The following is an 18,288-nucleotide window of genomic DNA, read 5'->3' as shown; positions in this document are numbered from 1 at the left end:
TTGCTGCTTTTGTTTGTTTTGTATTTTCGAGTTTTAGACTATTGGTCAGGCGAAACAAGAATATCAAGTAAATTCTATACATACACGTGTGTGTATATATATATATATATATATATATATATATATATATACAGTAAACAAACAAATGCTCAACAAACCAGAATATGTTTTATATTTTAGATTCTTCAAAGCAGTTGAATGAGAAGGTGGAAAATCAGGATGACAATGAATAAAATGATCAGGGAAAAACATTGAGCAACTTCCAGGTGCCAACAGAACTGGAGGATCCTGAGTAACACGAGCTCCTCTCCACCTGGAAAGAGGACAGTTACAAAAACACACAAGAGGAGCACACAATTCAAACAGAAGCAGCAGAGGCTTAATCTCCTGGACCAGATCCAAGATGTCAGAATGGAGGCACCGGCAGCCAGAGGAAAGGCCCGAGGACGGCTAATGGTCCAACACAGAAAAGCCTTGGTTCTGTATTCAGAAGACAATAGAGGAGAAAACAATTACCAGTACATCCAGTGAGCTGTGTTCAGCTGGTCGACTTTTCATCACATGACTTTGGGACAACGCAGAAAGACAAACTCACAGACAGGATAGCTCAAGTGGAACGAGTGGGACCGGCCACGTCCGTCTAACACATGGCGTCAGTCCAGCCGAGCATGTGGTTCACCTGCTGCAGACCAGACTGAGGGCAAGAAGCCCAGATGGATTTAGTGCAAGCCTGGCTGAGCATTGAATCACATCACCCAGTAATCTGATTTAAAATGTAACACACTTTGGGAACTATATACCACAGTGGCACCACAGTATATTAGTTCATTTAAAATGAAGGTACATTACTCTTCCTGGCAGATCCTCTGAAGCTCAGTGAGGTTGGATGGGAAGCGTCGGGGACACTGCCACAGGTAAGTCCCGCCCACTGTGCTCCTGAGAATACAAATGGAAAGAGAAGGGTTTTAACAGTCGTCCTGCCTCAACACAAGTTGCCTGCAGACTAAATACACACATGCCTTTCCGAATCACGTTAAATCAACAGTGGACGTCAATCAAGTCCTAGAGATCTCTCAAGGATCATCAGAGCAAACAGGAAGAGTTTGGAGGAGCAAAGGGTCCATATAACGTGTCAATGTAAAGAGGAGACTTGGGATATTGATTAATTTGTAAAAAAAATAAATTAAAAAAAGGTTTTGCCTTGTTTCTATCAGTTACTGTGTGTATAATCAATTGCCAAACACATAAATGTAATCCCTTTAAAAATAAATTGATAACACTATAAAAATATTCATCCTGTCAATATCAGCAAGAGCGAAAAAAATTGAAACGTTAAGAGTGACACAATTAGCTAAAGGACTTAATATATTTTGAGTGATTAAGATACCGTTCAGTTATATTACAGCTAATGGACGAAAATGTGACATAAAAAGAATAAAAGCTTTATTACGGTCACCAAACAAAATGATTTGTAGTTAGTGTTTTATCTGATACCGTTAACATTTCCACCTTCAGCTCCTTGTGTACAAAATTGTCAGTAAACGTGGTCCCTAAAATCGGCAGTACTTAAATATCATTAATACAACTTTCCGAGAGCATGTTTTGCTGTCTGTATTTTTTACATGTTAAAAGTGTGGTTGCTAATGGCAACCTGGAAAGCCCTGGCTTCTAATCCAACACACTGTAATAGAATATACTGTCAGTGTGACAGCCGATGTGTGTACTAACACAGATCAACCTATAGGTGGAGGCAAAGGTCAGATTGAGATCATTAACTCCACAGATCTGACTTTGTTTACTCAGCCTGATCAAACTTTATTGTGTTTAACTTTATGTATGTGAAAACTGTTAAACTGTCTTTGTCCATCACTTTACGTTGTAAATGATCACATCACATCAGACAAAACGCCCTCATGTAATCTGATCACACAAACCGCAGCGTATAAAACACACTATTGATCCCATTTCACTCACACTAATTTGAAAAAGTTGAATCATTATCATCTAATCTGATCACGCTCCGCTGTAATTACAGATAATCGCCAAAACTCGATGAACTCATCAATTATTAAGTGGAGGACCATTAGCAGGCTGGACACACATATCTATTGGTCGCTGTGGGATTGTGTGTGTGTGTGTGTGTGTTGGTGGGAGAGAGCGAGGCAGACAGAGTGACACTAACAATACATGCAGCACTTGTCAGCACTTTAGCGGATGCCGAGCCCTCAACAAAGGTTGTTTACCAGCAGACGGGCCATAGGAACTGTGGATGAACGTCCATTAATGATTGAATCGCTTCTAAATAAAAAGCACAGACAGACAGCGAGGATGGACACTAGAGATGCCCACCACAGTATGTTACATCATCGTCTGGATCAAGATCCCCCTCAAGGGAGAATAAGTGCGTTTCTAAAATATGGATTGTTAGCAGAGTTCTGGATGTAAATAATGGAAATAGTTGATCTTCTAAATACTTGCTGTCTGGCATTGTTTAAGTAGGAAAGGAAAGGAAAGGAAAAGAGAGGGAAGAAGTATAGGTAATTACAGCAAGGAAAGGAAAAAAAGGAAAGGGGACAGGAGAAAAAGTAAGGAAAGAAATAAAGGGAAGGAAAAGAAAGAAAAATGACAAGGAATAGAATAAATGGAAAGGCAAGGAAAGGAAAGGAGGAGAGGAAAATAAATAAAATGACTAGAAAAAGAAGAAATGGAAAGGGAAGCAAGTGAGATGAAAGTAAATAAAAGGAAAGAAGAGTAGAGGAAAGGAGAGGAGAGGAGAGGAAAAGAAAAAAATGACAAGTAATATCAGAGATGTAATGAAATGATAATGATGTAACTGCGATGTAAGGAAAGCCAGACTGCTGTGGAGCAGAGAACAGAGATGGAGTAAGAGAGGAAGCAGCATCGATGGCCATAATGGCAATATGTCACAATTAGGACCTCGTTAATGGGCCTGAAAAAGGCACTCAAGTGCTCTCAGCAAGCATCGCGGCCCAGTTCCAGATCCTGTTTAGACGTTTATTCCACTTTTAAAAAGGGTGAAATGGAGCAATTAGAATGTCATTTTTAATGGAAGAGGGAAAAGCCGATGTTGCATCATGCTTTCATGGCTGTCTTCCTCACTGGACAAAATCATCTGTCTTCACCTAAAGAAAAAAACCAGAAGACAAATGATTATACTGGAGCGAAGACATGCCAGTCACATTGATCCCATGGGAAATTAGGGCATCAAATCCGGTGACACCCAGGAGAACAACATGCAATCTCCACACATGAAGACACACAGCAGAGCAAAAGCTGGATACCTTGAACGGTGAATTCATGGTGGACCAACGCTCACATGTACAATATCCACCAAATATCAATTTTCTTTAGAGAAACATCAATAGCAGGGACTGCAAGCCGCTGCCTAATGAAAGTTTGTAAACTTCCATGTGACAACCGTATTTTTCCGCCGAAAAACTCTGAGGCAAATTTTGAATCTGTCTCGTCACTGTGGAAAATAATAATATTTATATCTGCATTGAAACAATTAAGTAGATTAGTCGTTCAACAGAAAATGTATTTGGTTGTTTGGTTAAGTTGAAGTTAAAAACAAAAACAAAAAAAGGCTCTCCGGTTCTCCAGTGGGCATATATTATGATTTTGTTGCGGTTTCATTTCATTTGAAATGTCATAACGAAGGATGTTGGACTGTTGATGGTTGGACAAAACAGACAATTAGATGACACCAGCCTTTTTTTTCTCCACTATTTTCTGACATTCGATTGATTAACCCTTTCATGCATAGAGGTCACTACAGTGGACAGCTATGCAAATGTTGTTTTCTTGTATATGCATCTTGTGGCTTTGTGCCCTGGGTGCTTTGCCAATTATCATAAAAGATAGTCTGCACATTTTCTTTATATATACAGTACCAGTCAAAGGTTTGGACACACCTTCTCATTCAACTACTTTGAAGAATCTAAAATATAAAACATATTCTGGTTTGTTGAGCATTTGTTTGTTTACCACATAATTCCATATGTGTTCCTTCATAGTTTGGATGTCTTCAATATTAATCTACAATGTAGAAAAAATAAAAATAAAGAAAAAACATTGAATGAGAAGGTGTGTCCAAACGTTTGACTGGTACTGTATATACATATATATATATATATATATATATATATATATATATATATATATATATATATATATATATATATATATATATATATATATATATATAACACAAAATGTTTTGTTTTGATATACAGATATATATAATATATAAAAATATATATATATTTGTATAGAATTTACTCGATAACACAAAATGTTTTGTTTTGATTATGGTACAGATTAAGTTTGTTCAATATTAATCTACAATGTAGAAAAAAAAAAAAAAAAAAAAACCATTGAATGAGAAGGTGTGTCCAAACTTTTGACTGGTACTGTACATATATTATTTTACAGTTTTCATTTTATTCATTTGTTTGTTAAATACATATACGCATGCTGTCCACTCAGACATGTAAAAATATCTTTGAGTTCAAATCTTGTTTTTCATGCCTAAAGAGCAATAAAAACACTGACTGAAGTTGTCATAATTCATGCATGAAAGGGTTAACAAAATAATATAATAATTGAACACTTGGGTGAATAGTATTGTAGCTTGGAGCTCCAGCCTGTGCTCACGTTGTGGGCGTACCCGTCCCTGTGATGTCAGCTCATCCTTCCCCAGTACACCTCTCCTCCTCTCACTGCTCCACCCAGAGCTCTCTGAGAGGAACCACCACACATGGGGATAAATGTCTGTGCTCACTGACTGCATCTGGACTCTACAAACACGGACGTGGACGTCAAAAGCCGCGCTGGGCACGTCGGAAAACAGGTGAGAACTTATTCTGTTGGATGCGTTTCGGACGCTTTTGGGTCCACGTGGAGGGGATAGATGTCGCCTCGTGCTGTTTTTCCAATTACAAGAGAGCTTTTAGGCAAAACTTCACATCTTAAAGGCTGAAATGAAGTCTTTTTAGAAGTCTGTAGTCAATGTTATTCAAAAGTAATATGAAATACAACTTTGGCGACCAGTTCCTTTACGCATGCTGTCTTTGCGCTGTGCTCTTACACAACGGGAGCGGTCTGTCTGTCACTAGAACCAAACAAATGTACAAGTGTTTATCATAAACACTGTTTGTTACCATCTGTCAGAGCCTCTCCTCACCGTCACCATCACAGTTTTGGGGTGTCATCTTTTTATTTTAATTTAATTTAGTTTGGACCCATTCAGTGACATTTGGAAAAGCCTAAACTTCAGCAGGCGTGCAGAGCAAGTAGGTGAGTCACTTGTTTGATGGACTACACACACACACACACACACACACATATATATACACACACACACACACACACACACACACACACACACACACACACACACACACACACACACACAGTGAAAGTGAAGGCACACATGCCAGTGGAACAGATGAGATGTGTATTGTTGTGTTAAACCAAAGGAGGGGCTCAACATGTTTCTGAGTACGCTCCTCATGCAACATTTCTTAATACTTAAACATAACTGGCAATTTATGCAGAAAGTCGTGTGTGTGAACCATCAGCTGATATCTGTTAACTGGCGAGACAGAAGAGGAAGAACATCGGGTTTCACAACTCACACTGGAGAGCAGTTCAAGCCCTGGAATTTTTGAGTGTATGCAAAATGTTCCTTTTTTGATGAGAGTGTGGGGGTTGTGGGGGGTTCTGTGTACGTGTGGGATCACTTAAGTTAGACAAAGACTTGCAAACATGGAATCAGAGTGGAGAGTATAGTCGACGTTGTTGACATCGAGTCAAAACAGTCTTAGAGCGGGGATTGGAAATCATCCCTGGAAAAAAATGAAAATGATGGGAGATCTCCCCGGAGAACGTAAACAAACGCTGTTGCCAAGCATCTTGTGTTTGATGAAACGACAGACGGGCTGTGACCGACCCATGGCAGATATGTTGGGTAACTTTGGTTTCTTAGTTGAACTCAAATTTTGGCTCTAGAAAGCAGTGAGAATTTTAAAAAAAAATCACTTTCTATTTGAAAATGTTGTTTATTTCAATTCAGGCTGCAACTAAGCGCTATGTTCAAAATATTGCTGATTCATCTTCTGTTGACTGGCTGATTGCTACAGGTCTAAGTGCCAGTTGTTCTTCCTTCTTTCTGTTTAACCAGGATGGCTGCAGACTACTTTTTAAGGAGACGTTTTTGACTCTTTATTTTTTTGGATGGGTGGACATCTCTTCTAATTTTGAATCTAGCATGTATTCATCCGGGAACAAAACCAATGACCCGTGTCACAGCCAGCACACCATCGACCCCTCCAAAACCCCGCTGATTAGCGCCATCATGTTCGCCCTGGGCATCTTCGGCAACGTGGCCGCCCTGGTGATCCTGGAGATCCGGCGGCGCAGGGACGGCAGGACCGGGGAGAGGTGCCGGCGGTCGCTCTTCCACGTCCTCATCACGGCGCTGGTGGTCACCGACCTGGCGGGGACCTGCCTGATCAGCCCGCTGGTGCAGGTGTCCTACTCGCTTAACACCACCTTGGAAGGGATGTCGCCCGACAGCCACAGCGCATGCTACTACTTCGGTGTCAGCATGACCTTCTTCAGCCTGGCCACCATGTCGCTGCTCTTCTCCATGGCGCTCGAGAGGTGCTTCGCCATTGGCTACCCCTACCTGTACAGCAGGCATGTCACCAAGAAATGTGCCTACATCGCCATCCCCGTGGTGTTCCTGCTGTGCATGCTGTTCTGCCTCCTCCCCTTCACCGGATTCGGTCAATACGTGCAATACTGCCCTGGGACGTGGTGCTTCATTGACATGAACTCTGGCAAGAAGCCTCACCAGGTCTACGCCAACCTGTACGCCACTCTCATGCTGGTGCTGGTGCTGGCCATAGTGGCGTGCAACGGCTTCGTCGTGTACCAGCTGTTCAAGATGTACCGGCGGCGGCGGAGGAACGGCGGCTCGGTGATGGCGGCCGCCCGTTCCAACAGCGAGCGAAGGCAGATGTCCATGGCCGAGGAGGTGGAGCATCTCATCCTGCTGGTGTTCATGACCATCATCTTCATCATCTGCACGCTGCCCCTGGTGGTAAGACGACATGTACAAATACACACTTTGTACAGTTTTAAAGTAAAGGTTGTCCTTGTTTCCAAATGCAACAGCAGTTAACTGACTTAGTTAAGGGGTTAATTAGCTCAATGGGCAAGTTAGTCAATAATAGAGTCAAAGAAGAAAATTGATAAGCGAGAAGGTCCTGTGGGACATTATTTTACATTCACATATTGGCTGGCCTAACGGGTTAATAATGTCTGGTTTTAAATTGGAACTCTTGCACAGAAAATTGGTCGTGCTTGTATGAAGATCTTGAAATTAGGGCGTTTTCTTGCATTAAAAGTAGTATAATAGTATTTTCTTTTTACGCTATACACTTGAAATGATGAAGGCACTTGCCTGGGAATACTATATTATGTGCATCTATCTTTTTAGAGAATCAGAAACATGTCGTTGACAAGACTGTCTTGAGCGTTTGTTGTGGAAAGAAGCTACTGCACGTGTCAACATGATTCTTTTTGGTGACTTTCACCCAAACACCAGCCAGCCGCGGAAAAACAACGACAATCTGATCAAACATATGTCAGAATGTAACCGATACAGCTGCAATGTGTCATGCAATCTGATTTATATCTGTGCGCACACGCAGCCAAGTTGGAGACAGGAAACCCTTATTTTGATGCCAGGTATAAAGACTCGGTGTATATTTATCGATATCCTGCCAGTGTAGTGTAAATAAACCCAGATCTTTCAGGTCATTGAGTATAAATAAACATTTTACGAGTGCTGCTGTCACAGATCGATAAGGTGGGGGTTCCAGTCGATTGTTAATTGATAAAAGTCAATAGAGCAACTAGATAAGAGAATTCAGATTTTTTTCTTAAGAAAATGAAATGCTTATTAGGGAGAAAAGAGAGCAATCTTATCATTAATTGTGAATGTCCTGTGAAGAATACGGGATTTGATCAGTTATGTCATTAGGAAGCAGTTTGGACGGAGGTCGTAATGAGAAGAAAAGGGTTTGTCTGAGAAACTGTAATTCTACACCAGCAACCTTTTCAGATCCGTTGGTTGCAAACAGCCTTTAAGAGGAACACCACCTACGTAAAGAACTCCATAATGTTATTTCCATGGCTTAAGATAGTTAAATCAATGTTAGTGAACTTGAGTTACTCCCTCACAAAGCCAGAAACCAGAGAAGTAAGTCTCAGACTTGTGGTGCCATTAAGTCTGGAGCAGAGGTGGATGGATGGATGAGTAGATTGATTTGAAGGATGAATAAGTAGATTCCTTTGAGGGATGGATGGATGGGTGGATTGATTTGAGGGGCGTGTGGATGGATGGATGGATAGATGGAGGAATGGATGGGTGGATCAGTGGCTGGCTGGATGGATGGAGCAACAGATGGGAAATGGGTGGATATTAGGCTGGAAGACTATCGGCCTGTAACCCCCCCTGGTTCTGACATTGTCACTTTGGATTCCAAACGTTAAATCAAAAACATTCCCAGCAGTGTGTGTGATGTTGAGCACTTTAACACTGGGAGCTAAATGAGGTAACATCTTGTGCGCTGCTGCCTCTCAGCTGTGGCTGGAAATGCACCGCCATAACCCTTCATCTCTGCGACGCTTGCCAAATTCTGCACCGTGCTTATTTTTTATTGCATCCACAACATCACAAACTATTTAATGAGCTCTGTGTTGTCACTATAAAGCTTGTTAGAGTCTCAACGCAGTCACAGTTCCATTAAAGCCCAGTATGTTAATTACATTTTGCCACTTAAAAAAACATGTGGGCAAATCTTTTTTATTACATTTAAACCATTTACTAAATGGGCACAGTCTGTGTCACAGATTCCTCCGTGTGATACTGTTGTAATGAATTATATGAGGATTAAAAGGTGTGTAAAATGTGCAGCTCAAGCCACAAGCCTCCTTGTGATGCCACAAACCCCCTCAAGGTCTCTGAAATAAGAGGCATAATCATCATTATATTAGTAAGTCAGGGTCGGATGTAATTTGCCTTTATTTCCACTGCCTTTAAAAGACTACTTTGAAAAGCATCACGGCATCTACGTAATGGTTTCTTGAATTGTCCTCCTCCTGTACACTGCTTACTACATCAGCTTTCTCCATCGCCTCATCAGGCAGACTGAGTAAAGCAGATGACTCGACTACAGTGAGGTTAAACAAGGACAGACAGTAAGAAAGTAGCAGGGCAGAAGGAGACGAGATTGAACAGATTAGGCTACAGCAGACTATCTTCTTGTGACGTAAACAGATCTTGAAAAAATCAAGGGTGCAACAATTTTCTTATCACAGAGCAGATCGTATCACAGCTTTTAACAAAGATCGGAGCAGCAGAAAAATAAAAGAAAGCAAATAAAAAATGAAATGATGCCTCAATCTCGATGATGGCTCATACAGATATTTTTTTGTTGTCGTTTTGTTATATCAGCTGATACAAGGCTCCAAACTGTTCCCCACCGGCCTGAGAAATCCCTCCAACCTCCCAAAAAGTCAGCATAAACTGTCAAAACTTGTAGATATTCCTTTTACTTTATTGTCATCCATATTGGTTATTTGCATAAAAGCATGCATTTCAAATTATTCCGAAATAAAATATTTTATTGATAAAAAATCGTGGCTTTGGTAGTTGTAATTTTATATTATAAGTTGTTCAGAGCTAGTGTTAGGAAGTAAAACAGGTCATGATTCCTTTTCTAATATCTATTTTATATTGCTGTGAAAAAAACAAAACACTTTGGTCATTTGGTCTAACAGCCTTCTTTCTATTTCATATGAATATCTGCAGGTGGTCGGCTTTGAGTCTGTTGTTTTAAATATAACATCATTACCTTAAACATTTAATGTTTGTAATTCATTTAGGCTAGAGATGATGTTTCCCTCTTTGACCAACGATTGGTTCAAGTGTGGGAACAATTTCAACACTTTCTTTGTCCTGGATTTGTTTGAGCGCTATCTTGGTTACTCATGCTAACTAGTATCCTCTTTCCCAGTGGAAACTAGTTAGCCTAGCTTGCTTGTGTCCACTTTTTTAGTGGAATACAAATGTAACAACATGATGGATTCTATAAAATATTGAATGTTTTAAAAGGGACAGACAGATATAAAGGGTGAAAGCACATAATCACACATTGTGTCTCCTAGTGTTTCCTTTTTTAAATAAAAAATACAGATTATATAAAATATATTTATCATTTATAAAAATATAACAGAATACAAAATTGACTTTACAATGTCTTGAAACGATTTCAGATGTTTTTATTCTCTAACAGTTTAAATAATTGGTATCATTTCCCGCCTTTAATTTGCTTTGTTGAGTAGAAATTGAGTGGTTGGCTCGCATTTCTTCATTTTTGTTAAATCACTTTTAATTTCAACTTCTGTCTTAATGAGTGTTTCAATTGGCAGATACCCACAATTCCTTTCCTTTTTCTTTCCACCCACTGATTACAATTCAGTACTTCTATTCACTGGGCTGTGTATGTGGGCAGAAGTCGCCATAACGTTAATGTCAGCCATATATTAATTCGTCTTATAATGGGAATCACACACACACACACACACTGGAGAATCACTCACATTGGTCTCTCCTCTCATATTTCTACAGAATGGACACATTAACGTATTGGCAGATGTCTCCATTTGTTGCCCTGCAGGAAGATGTAGAAAACCTTTCACCATATTTCATTCAAAGCGAACATTATGTGATTGCGCTGATGGGGGAAGGGGTCTTTTATCAGCCCTAATGTTCACGTTCCCTTTCTTTGTGATCTCGATGAAGGCTAAAATGTCTTCTCTGCTGATTGAAGCCATTTTATATTTTCAGTGATAGCTGAAGGTCTATAAGTGCTAATGTTTGAGCAGAAGATTATATACTGTAGGGCATCAGTGGACGTTTACTGATGAGATGTCTTTCATTTGAGACATTTGCTGTGTTGGTGGGGACAAACTGAAAAGTGTTCTTACAACACGTTTCAGTTACCTACAGAATAAATTAGGGCTGCACCAAATGTCTTTTTTTAAATGTTAAGCGTCTATTGAGGTTTTCTAAAAAAGAAACACATCAGTGTGTAACCTCCCTTTGTGTGCGGCAAGCCGGAGTGCAAACTTTTTGGCTGCAAAATTTTTGTAAGGCTTAAATGCCAATAAATGTGATTTGAAGCAGAACATTTCGTTAGAATTTTTTTTTTCTTCATGATTTGGAAATGATTACATCCATCTTTTTAAAAACATAAATGTTGACTTTTGGACTCTGGAGTTATTGGAAAAGTTTGGACACAAGAGTCGGAAACAAATTTAGCAACCACTGGAATACATTTCTACAAATTGTATAATCCTAATAATATTACTTCAGCCTGATCTTAATCTGCAACTGTGCAGAAATACCGGCTTTAAACACAATGAATAGACGTGGAGTACTGCCAGTGACAGTACTGAAGTGATAACTCGGTACATGCAGTGGTAGAACGGGCACTTGACATGCGTAACAACAGTAGCTATGACATTTCACAGGTGTTTTATATAGGTTTTGTGGTCACACGCTTGACAAGGCTACACATTCAAGCACACTCATATATGCATCAAATACATCATTTAATAGCCTTATAAACACCCCTGAGTGTCCAGCCAGCAATGTGATACCACAGTCTGAGGACACACACACACACACACACACACACACACACACACACACACACACACACACACACACACACACACACACACACACACACACACACACACACACACACACACACACACACACACACAGAGTAAGATTACATTACACTTTTCTGCTGTGCCTTCTGTACGCCGGTTATTTGTGGTTGCATTAAAAATTGAAGAGGCCAGACAATAGCTTTTTGGCACAGAAACGCAAGACACATTGATGGAGAGGTAGACATGGAGTAAGATTTCCAAGCTAAACACAATTGGAATAGTGTAGAATAGAATTGGAATAGAGTCATGGAATTCTAAAGTTGTTTGTTCCAAGTACACTGATTTTGAGGACATGTTTGCCTTTATATTACAAGTAACTGAAGTCCTTGACACCTTACTTATTTATATTTTAACGCTTTCAACGTTAAAAAAATATATATTCGCTTCATCCCTAATTTCCAACAAGGCTGCCATGTTGGAAATGTGTTCCAATCATTAACCCCATCACCTAGCAATAAAACTTGACAAATTCCGGCAAGACGGCCAAGAGCACAAGCCAAGCGTCATGTTGTTAAAACTAAACCTTCTAACTCCATACACCTTTCCATGACTTAAAGGCATGTGGGAACTTACAAGCATGCATCCTTGAAATGGGGATATTTTGAACAAGATCTCACATTGTGGTGAACCTAATGAGTCACATTTTGCCCAGCACACAATTGTTAAAAAATGTTTTTCTTGAAAAAGAAACCCCAAAAAAACTCAAGCATCAACCCCGTTACAGACACTTCCCACACGTTTTATTACGCTTCCTGTTGGTGCTGGGAGAGCAGAAGCAAATTCCACGACCGGGCCAGGCTAAACTGAAAAATCTGTCTCCACACACGCACTCACCATCCTCATCCCACTTTGTTTTTGTCCCACGCACTCGGGAAGGCGCGGCAGTAATGATCTCATGTTTTGGGATAAGCATGGAGCTTCTGGACACTTAAAGACAACACAGCGCACCTCAGTTGTTGGAAAAGGTAGTTATTTTATCCCTGCGCGGTTGAGAAAGAGTTAAGCTTTCTCATCTTTTAAACAGCTGCCGATGTGCCCATAAGCAAGACCCTTTAAGTGCTTTTTGCAGCTGTTTGGTTGGCTGGGAAGGCGGTTGCTTTCCTTAATGCGATTCTGCCTGTGTGTCTGAGCAACAGGAAGCTGGCCTAATGAGATTGGCGTGGCAACGGAGATGCAACCACAGCCATCTCAGGAAATCGAGTGCTTTTCAGGAGTCAGACAAAGGAATAGGAGAAGCAGCGGCGTGTCACAGTGAACAGGTCCACTTGACTTTCCCCTTCACATTTATATTCATTGTTCCTCTCTGACCCCCAGAGAAACCTGCAAAACAAGTCATAGCTTCCATGGATTGTATTAATGCCCTGGTTCCCAACCTCGTGGACACCAGGGAGTTTTACCGCCTTTTGAATCAGCCGGTAGCTGCAGTGCCGTATTTGAACAACAGACAGGAAAGCAATGAATGAAATCAGCTGACCAGCGGCGCTCCTAAAAACAGCTGTATTCAGCGGTTGCCATTTCGAGAAAGGTCAGCGACTCACAACAATGTGTGTGTAATATAGTGAGTAGGGAATGTAGTTTATTATCTTGCCTTCAACTCTGTTTCATTTGTTTGGAAGAAGGTTCATGAGCAAGATTATGTTGTAAAAAATGTTATACTGCGCTGCAAAGGCAAAACCAAGAAACCATATTTGCTCAGAGCCGAGTTCTTTCTGACATCTGTTACACATGTATAATGTAAAATGTATCATTTCTGGGGCTAGAATATGCTTAATAACAAATCCCAGTTACTACACTTTAGATAAGATAAGCTTTATCAAATTAAAGCTAGCAGGTAAGACAGACTTTGCAGATTTAGTGCAGGAACTTTATTGATGCAAAGACTATTTGTTCAATACCAAAACATTCTAATTTATAAAACGTAAATTATGGCTGAATCTAGAAGGTTTTTATAACACTCTTCTGGTGTCAGAGTGTAAAATTAGTAAATGATTACACGTCATGTTAAGTAGAAAGTGCTTGTAATTTCCATTGGAAATAACATAAGTAATTAATAATTCCTTAAGAAAGATCATTTCATTATGTGTGTGTACACTAACTCAGCTAGATATCATATTTATGGTTCGGCCTTACCATCTGCCACTCCTGATGCACTAAATGCAGCAGTCCTGCTGAAAAGCAAACACAACGCCACTGAGCGTGATTCAAATATCCTCTTTTGAATCAGGACGTTGCTGTGCTCTCTGAAAACATCCTGTGTGTTCCAGGATGAGTGATAGGGATTTCTGCATTTAGGAGGGTAAAGTTAAGGAGTGTTGTTTTGTTTTGGGACATGGGAAAAGGGACTCTATGCTACAACAAACACGTATGTAGCGTAAAACCCAGAGCAGTCACGCGACGGTTTTGCTGTAAACTGTCTTTCTGGTTTGGAGAAATGTTTAACTTGGTGACAGTGTTTAGCAAGATGATCTTCACAAATAAACACCACTTTCAGCAATTTTTGAGGAGTAATGTGTTCGTCCACTTTCTCCTACGTGCTCTCTGTTCTCTCTGTAATTTGGATATATAGATAAAAAAATTATTGGAGATCATGTGACCCCAATAACCCGGTATCTTTATCTCCTAATGTCAGAGTACAGATGGGTTTACTGTATGGGGTAGATGACTATCTTGCTGAACTGGCAGGAAGAGAAACAAAGAAAAGAGCACTGTTTTCTGAGATGTCCTCAGCAAAGGAATTAGATATGTTGTCCTGACAATCAGTCGCATGAAATAAATTGACCTTTTGAAGCCAAACAAACACGATTTCTATTGTTCACCTCCCATAAACTGGCCCCAGTCTACATGTGCTGCTGCTGCTGCTGCTTTAGAGGGTTTAGTGTGGGATTTATACCAGGATGTGGTCGCACGTGTGCCTGTCACAGATGGTGTTGATGGGCTGATTTCACTCCCCCTCTCTCTGTTCACCCTCTCCAGATCCGGGTTTACCTCAACAACATCACTGACAGCAAGGAATCCCACCCGCTGGACCTGATCGCCCTGCGCTTCATCTCCGTCAACTCCATCATCGACCCCTGGGTCTTCATCCTCCTCTCCCCCAGCGTGCTGCACTTCTGCTGGGCCTCGGTTTGCCGGGCGCCCCTGGAAACCGTCAGGGGCTCCGTATTCAGGTCATCCATCGGCAAAGAGAGCCCCCCCGCCAACATGGAGCTGTCCCGCCCCACGCTGGAGTACATCGAGCATTTTCATTCTGTAGAAACTCTATGACCACAGCGGCGCTTTGGTGTTTCGTGCTTTGAATTTATTGGACAGCGGATTGGGATGGTGTGCTGCTGAGAAGCGGAAAGGGTTACGACATCACCTCCCATGAGGGTGGTGTTTCTTATCTACTTTATGAATGTGTTTCCATTACATAATGGCCCTCTCTGTCTAACCTACAGACATTTGAACCACGGGTGGTGAACGCCTACGGCTTCATATTTTGAGTGTGAAAGCTCAACTTTTTGCCTCCTTTGCTGCTTCCATTTGTTTTGCCAGTAAATGGAGAAAGAAAGGCTGCTGATGGAGGAAGAAAGAGACTTCATTCAAGTGCACGTGCTTTTAACCTACGTTGTATTAAACGGTTGGAGAAGCTTGTGCAAGGAGATGCAGAATGCGACGAACTAAAGACAAGGAAGGAACCACTAACTCGAGGCCTTGCTGTGCATGCCTTCTCTGACTCAAATGCTGCTTTCCAAACAGTTGTTACTGGTGTACTGACATGGAGATGTTGTATGGAGCACAGTCCATAGACACTAAGGGCCATTTTCATAAAGCGTCCTAGTATAAAGTGTTCCAAGGGACAAAAAAAATGAAATCTGTTGTTTTAAGAATAAGAATGTCCCCTTCTAGTTTAGACTAGATTGTTGTAAAAAAAAAATGCAGCTCCTCAGGTGAAAACGGTGAGAAGTAGGTTGGAGGACTTTTACATGCCGACCGACTGGGCTGATTTTCGACTGGCCAGCAATCACAGAAACTGATGTTAGATGAGCCATTTCCCCCGTTAATATTGAATGGATTAAGTATTTAAATTACCAAAAAGGGAAATACATTAAAGAAAACTATTCAAAAAACTATCCGCATGTGAATAGGCTACTTTGTAGGCTACTTTTATAGGAGGCCTTTTGCTTACAAATTATTCAACAGTGATATTATTCATAATTACACTATGTCTAATTAGAAATTAGCCTTATCGATTTCACTGTCCACTCTATGCCCATTATGAGTCAGAATGGATCAACCAATCACACCTATCAAAAGGGTAAACCACAGCCTCAGTCACTCCTAAGATAGGGCTCCTTCCTAGAAAGGTTTAGCTCTCAAGATCTTTCTCAGAATGTTTGAGAATGTAAGCTCCAGGAAAAATAGAAAGCAAACACATTCAGATCCATCGGGATCATGACGCTTATGTAAGATGATAGTTTAGTGGAATGCACTTTCATGTAATCTAAGTTGACAGATTACTAGAATAAGGTGTGTTCAACAGGAATGCGAAGCGTTGCATTTTAAAATTTGATTTTAAATATTCGGGGCATGAGTTTCTCTTGATCTTTGGAACATTATCTCATCACCTCTGAGCTTCTTAACCCCTGGTCTGCTTTGGTAACCTTTCCCCTCGCGCGCCTTGCCAGGTTCCTGCTGGAAAGGTCAAAGGGCAAGAAGCCCGGAGACCTTTTGGTATACAAGATATTTAAAACTACACTCAGGGAATGAGTGATAAACACAGAAAAAGTTCTGCTGAGGATTTACATTTCATTTATACATGTACAGTATTAGCATATAAGATATTATGAAAATATTTTATCAAAAGTTATTCATATGGGTCTTGAAAACTTGTAATAAATACATACATATACATATATGTATGTGTGTGTGTGTGTGTGTGTGTATATATATATATATGTATATATATATATATATGTAAATGTAACAGCAGAGAGCAAATGTTTTCGCATAATCTGTGTAATTTAAACGCTCATTAATAATAAATAATGATGGTACTTTTTAAAGAGCAACATACCTTCTATAAAGACAAATTAACACATTTAAAAAAGGATTTATCATAATACTTTTACAGATCAGGCTGTCTAGAGTATTATTAATTATTACCAAGTGTGCAATATACGGGATTCAGAGCATTAATATAGCAGAAAACTATTTGCTATGTAAAAAAAAAGTGGAGTAATGTCTACCTGAGCAGAAAATGAAGTCACTCCCTCTGTTGACACACGCATGCTTTTAGTGCATGTTACGTGAGCGTGCCCAACTGGCTAGCTCATGGCCGCCGCTCTGCACTGCACTAATACTCGGGTTGATGCTGTTAGCTCTGTCAGCACTTGTGTCATAGTTTGCACTGTTAGTGCCGTTATCACCGTTAGCTTGCCAGCCGCCAGCTCAGCCGAAACGCTCCCGATCCCTTTTATAGCACCTTGAAAAGCATAAAAGTTTTTCTGTCCTGAATGAATATATGCTGGAGCTCAAATTAGCAGTGACAGGGACACAAAAACAAAAACATGGCACTACAAGTTGTCAAAAGTTAGAGTTTTTGGAAAATCTTGCCAAAAATGAAAGCCTCAATTTTGTATTAAGCTAAAAAACTAATGTACTAAATGTGATATTATTAATACAGTATAAAAGAAAAAACATGGAGAGTATAGAGCCTGTAAGTCTTGATATAAATTGTCAGTTACTTTTAAAAAAAGTACCATGTTTTGTTTTAATTTCACTGTGAGCAAAGGCCTTTTGCCGGGTATTTCTGTCCTGTCACGTAACCTAAAAGTTATTTGGAAACTATGAGAGAGAGCACCGTTTTATTCTTATTCATCCACTTTACGACTTTAGTGCCATTTGAACTGCATTAGTTTTACTGGGGAACATCTTGAAATGTTATTTCTGTCCAATGTGCGCCTTTCCAGAGGCCGTCATTCATGTGGGACAAAGGACGTCCACTTGAGAGTGCTCGCTAACAGCCCAGATGGAAAACGTCATGATTTCAGGCTCTTGTTATATCCTCATTGATTGGTCAAACATGTTGATGCATAATGAGACAATGCTGGTTTGCCACAACACCCACCAATGTATCATATTATGTCAGTTCGGACTGGCTTGCACCACGAAACATTTGTTCAACCCAACAGGGGAATTTTGCAACATCTCCTCGGAAATTAATCAAATTCAAACAGACGAGATAAGCTACTACAGATTTGTCTGTGGGATCTTCGGTCATAAATCTCTCTTGAAAAAAAACAACATTCAAGTGACTGGGTTACGCAACGGCAGCAGGAGTTTGGTCCTTGTGTGTTTTAAAAATGTGAGAAAAAGTTCTCGGCTATCAGAGAACGTGTGAGCGTCAGGTAAAAGTTGGGGCTGCGACCCTTTGTTTTGAAAGTGTCACGTGTGTGTGTGTGTGTGTGT

The 18,288-nt window shown here is 40.3% G+C and overlaps 1 protein-coding gene and 1 long non-coding RNA gene across 3 annotated transcripts in view; one reads left to right on the top strand and one right to left on the bottom strand.

Annotated features, from left to right (window-relative positions):
* Positions 1-877: 877 nt before the first annotated feature.
* Positions 878-18,288, bottom strand: part of LOC129111732 (uncharacterized) — a 52,248-nt gene continuing 34,837 nt past the window's right edge. The window contains exon 4 of the long non-coding RNA XR_008532342.1: positions 878-936. This is a non-coding gene — a long non-coding RNA (uncharacterized LOC129111732). The remainder of the gene's footprint in view (positions 937-18,288) is intronic.
* Positions 4,784-16,806, top strand: ptger2a (prostaglandin E receptor 2a (subtype EP2)). Of its 2 annotated transcripts, none has more exons than XM_054623804.1 (3): positions 4,784-4,873; positions 6,206-7,129; positions 14,812-16,806. In XM_054623804.1, exons 2-3 carry the CDS (start codon positions 6,293-6,295, stop codon positions 15,100-15,102), a joined length of 1,128 nt encoding a protein of 375 aa, XP_054479779.1. In that variant the 5' UTR covers positions 4,784-4,873; positions 6,206-6,292; the 3' UTR covers positions 15,103-16,806. The 2 variants fall into 2 exon arrangements, with proteins under 2 accessions (XP_054479779.1, XP_054479782.1); XM_054623807.1 differs by lacking the exon at positions 4,784-4,873 and adding an exon at positions 5,256-5,319.

The sequence above is a fragment of the Anoplopoma fimbria genome, chromosome 22, assembly GCF_027596085.1.
Source record: "Anoplopoma fimbria isolate UVic2021 breed Golden Eagle Sablefish chromosome 22, Afim_UVic_2022, whole genome shotgun sequence".
Classification (NCBI taxonomy): Eukaryota; Metazoa; Chordata; class Actinopteri; order Perciformes; family Anoplopomatidae; genus Anoplopoma; species Anoplopoma fimbria.
The sequence above is the reverse complement of the archived record's forward strand: the minus strand, read 5'-3'. Positions and strand labels throughout refer to the sequence as shown.

What these genes read in the sequence shown, in the direction of transcription:
- ptger2a (XM_054623804.1), top strand. Translation starts at nt 6,293, where the DNA reads ATGTATTCATCCGGGAACAAAACCAATGACCCGTGTCACAGCCAGCAC. An exon ending in TCTGCACGCTGCCCCTGGTG is followed by an intron (nt 7,130 to 14,811) that starts GTAAGACGACAT and finishes CACCCTCTCCAG; the next exon opens with ATCCGGGTTTACCTCAACAA.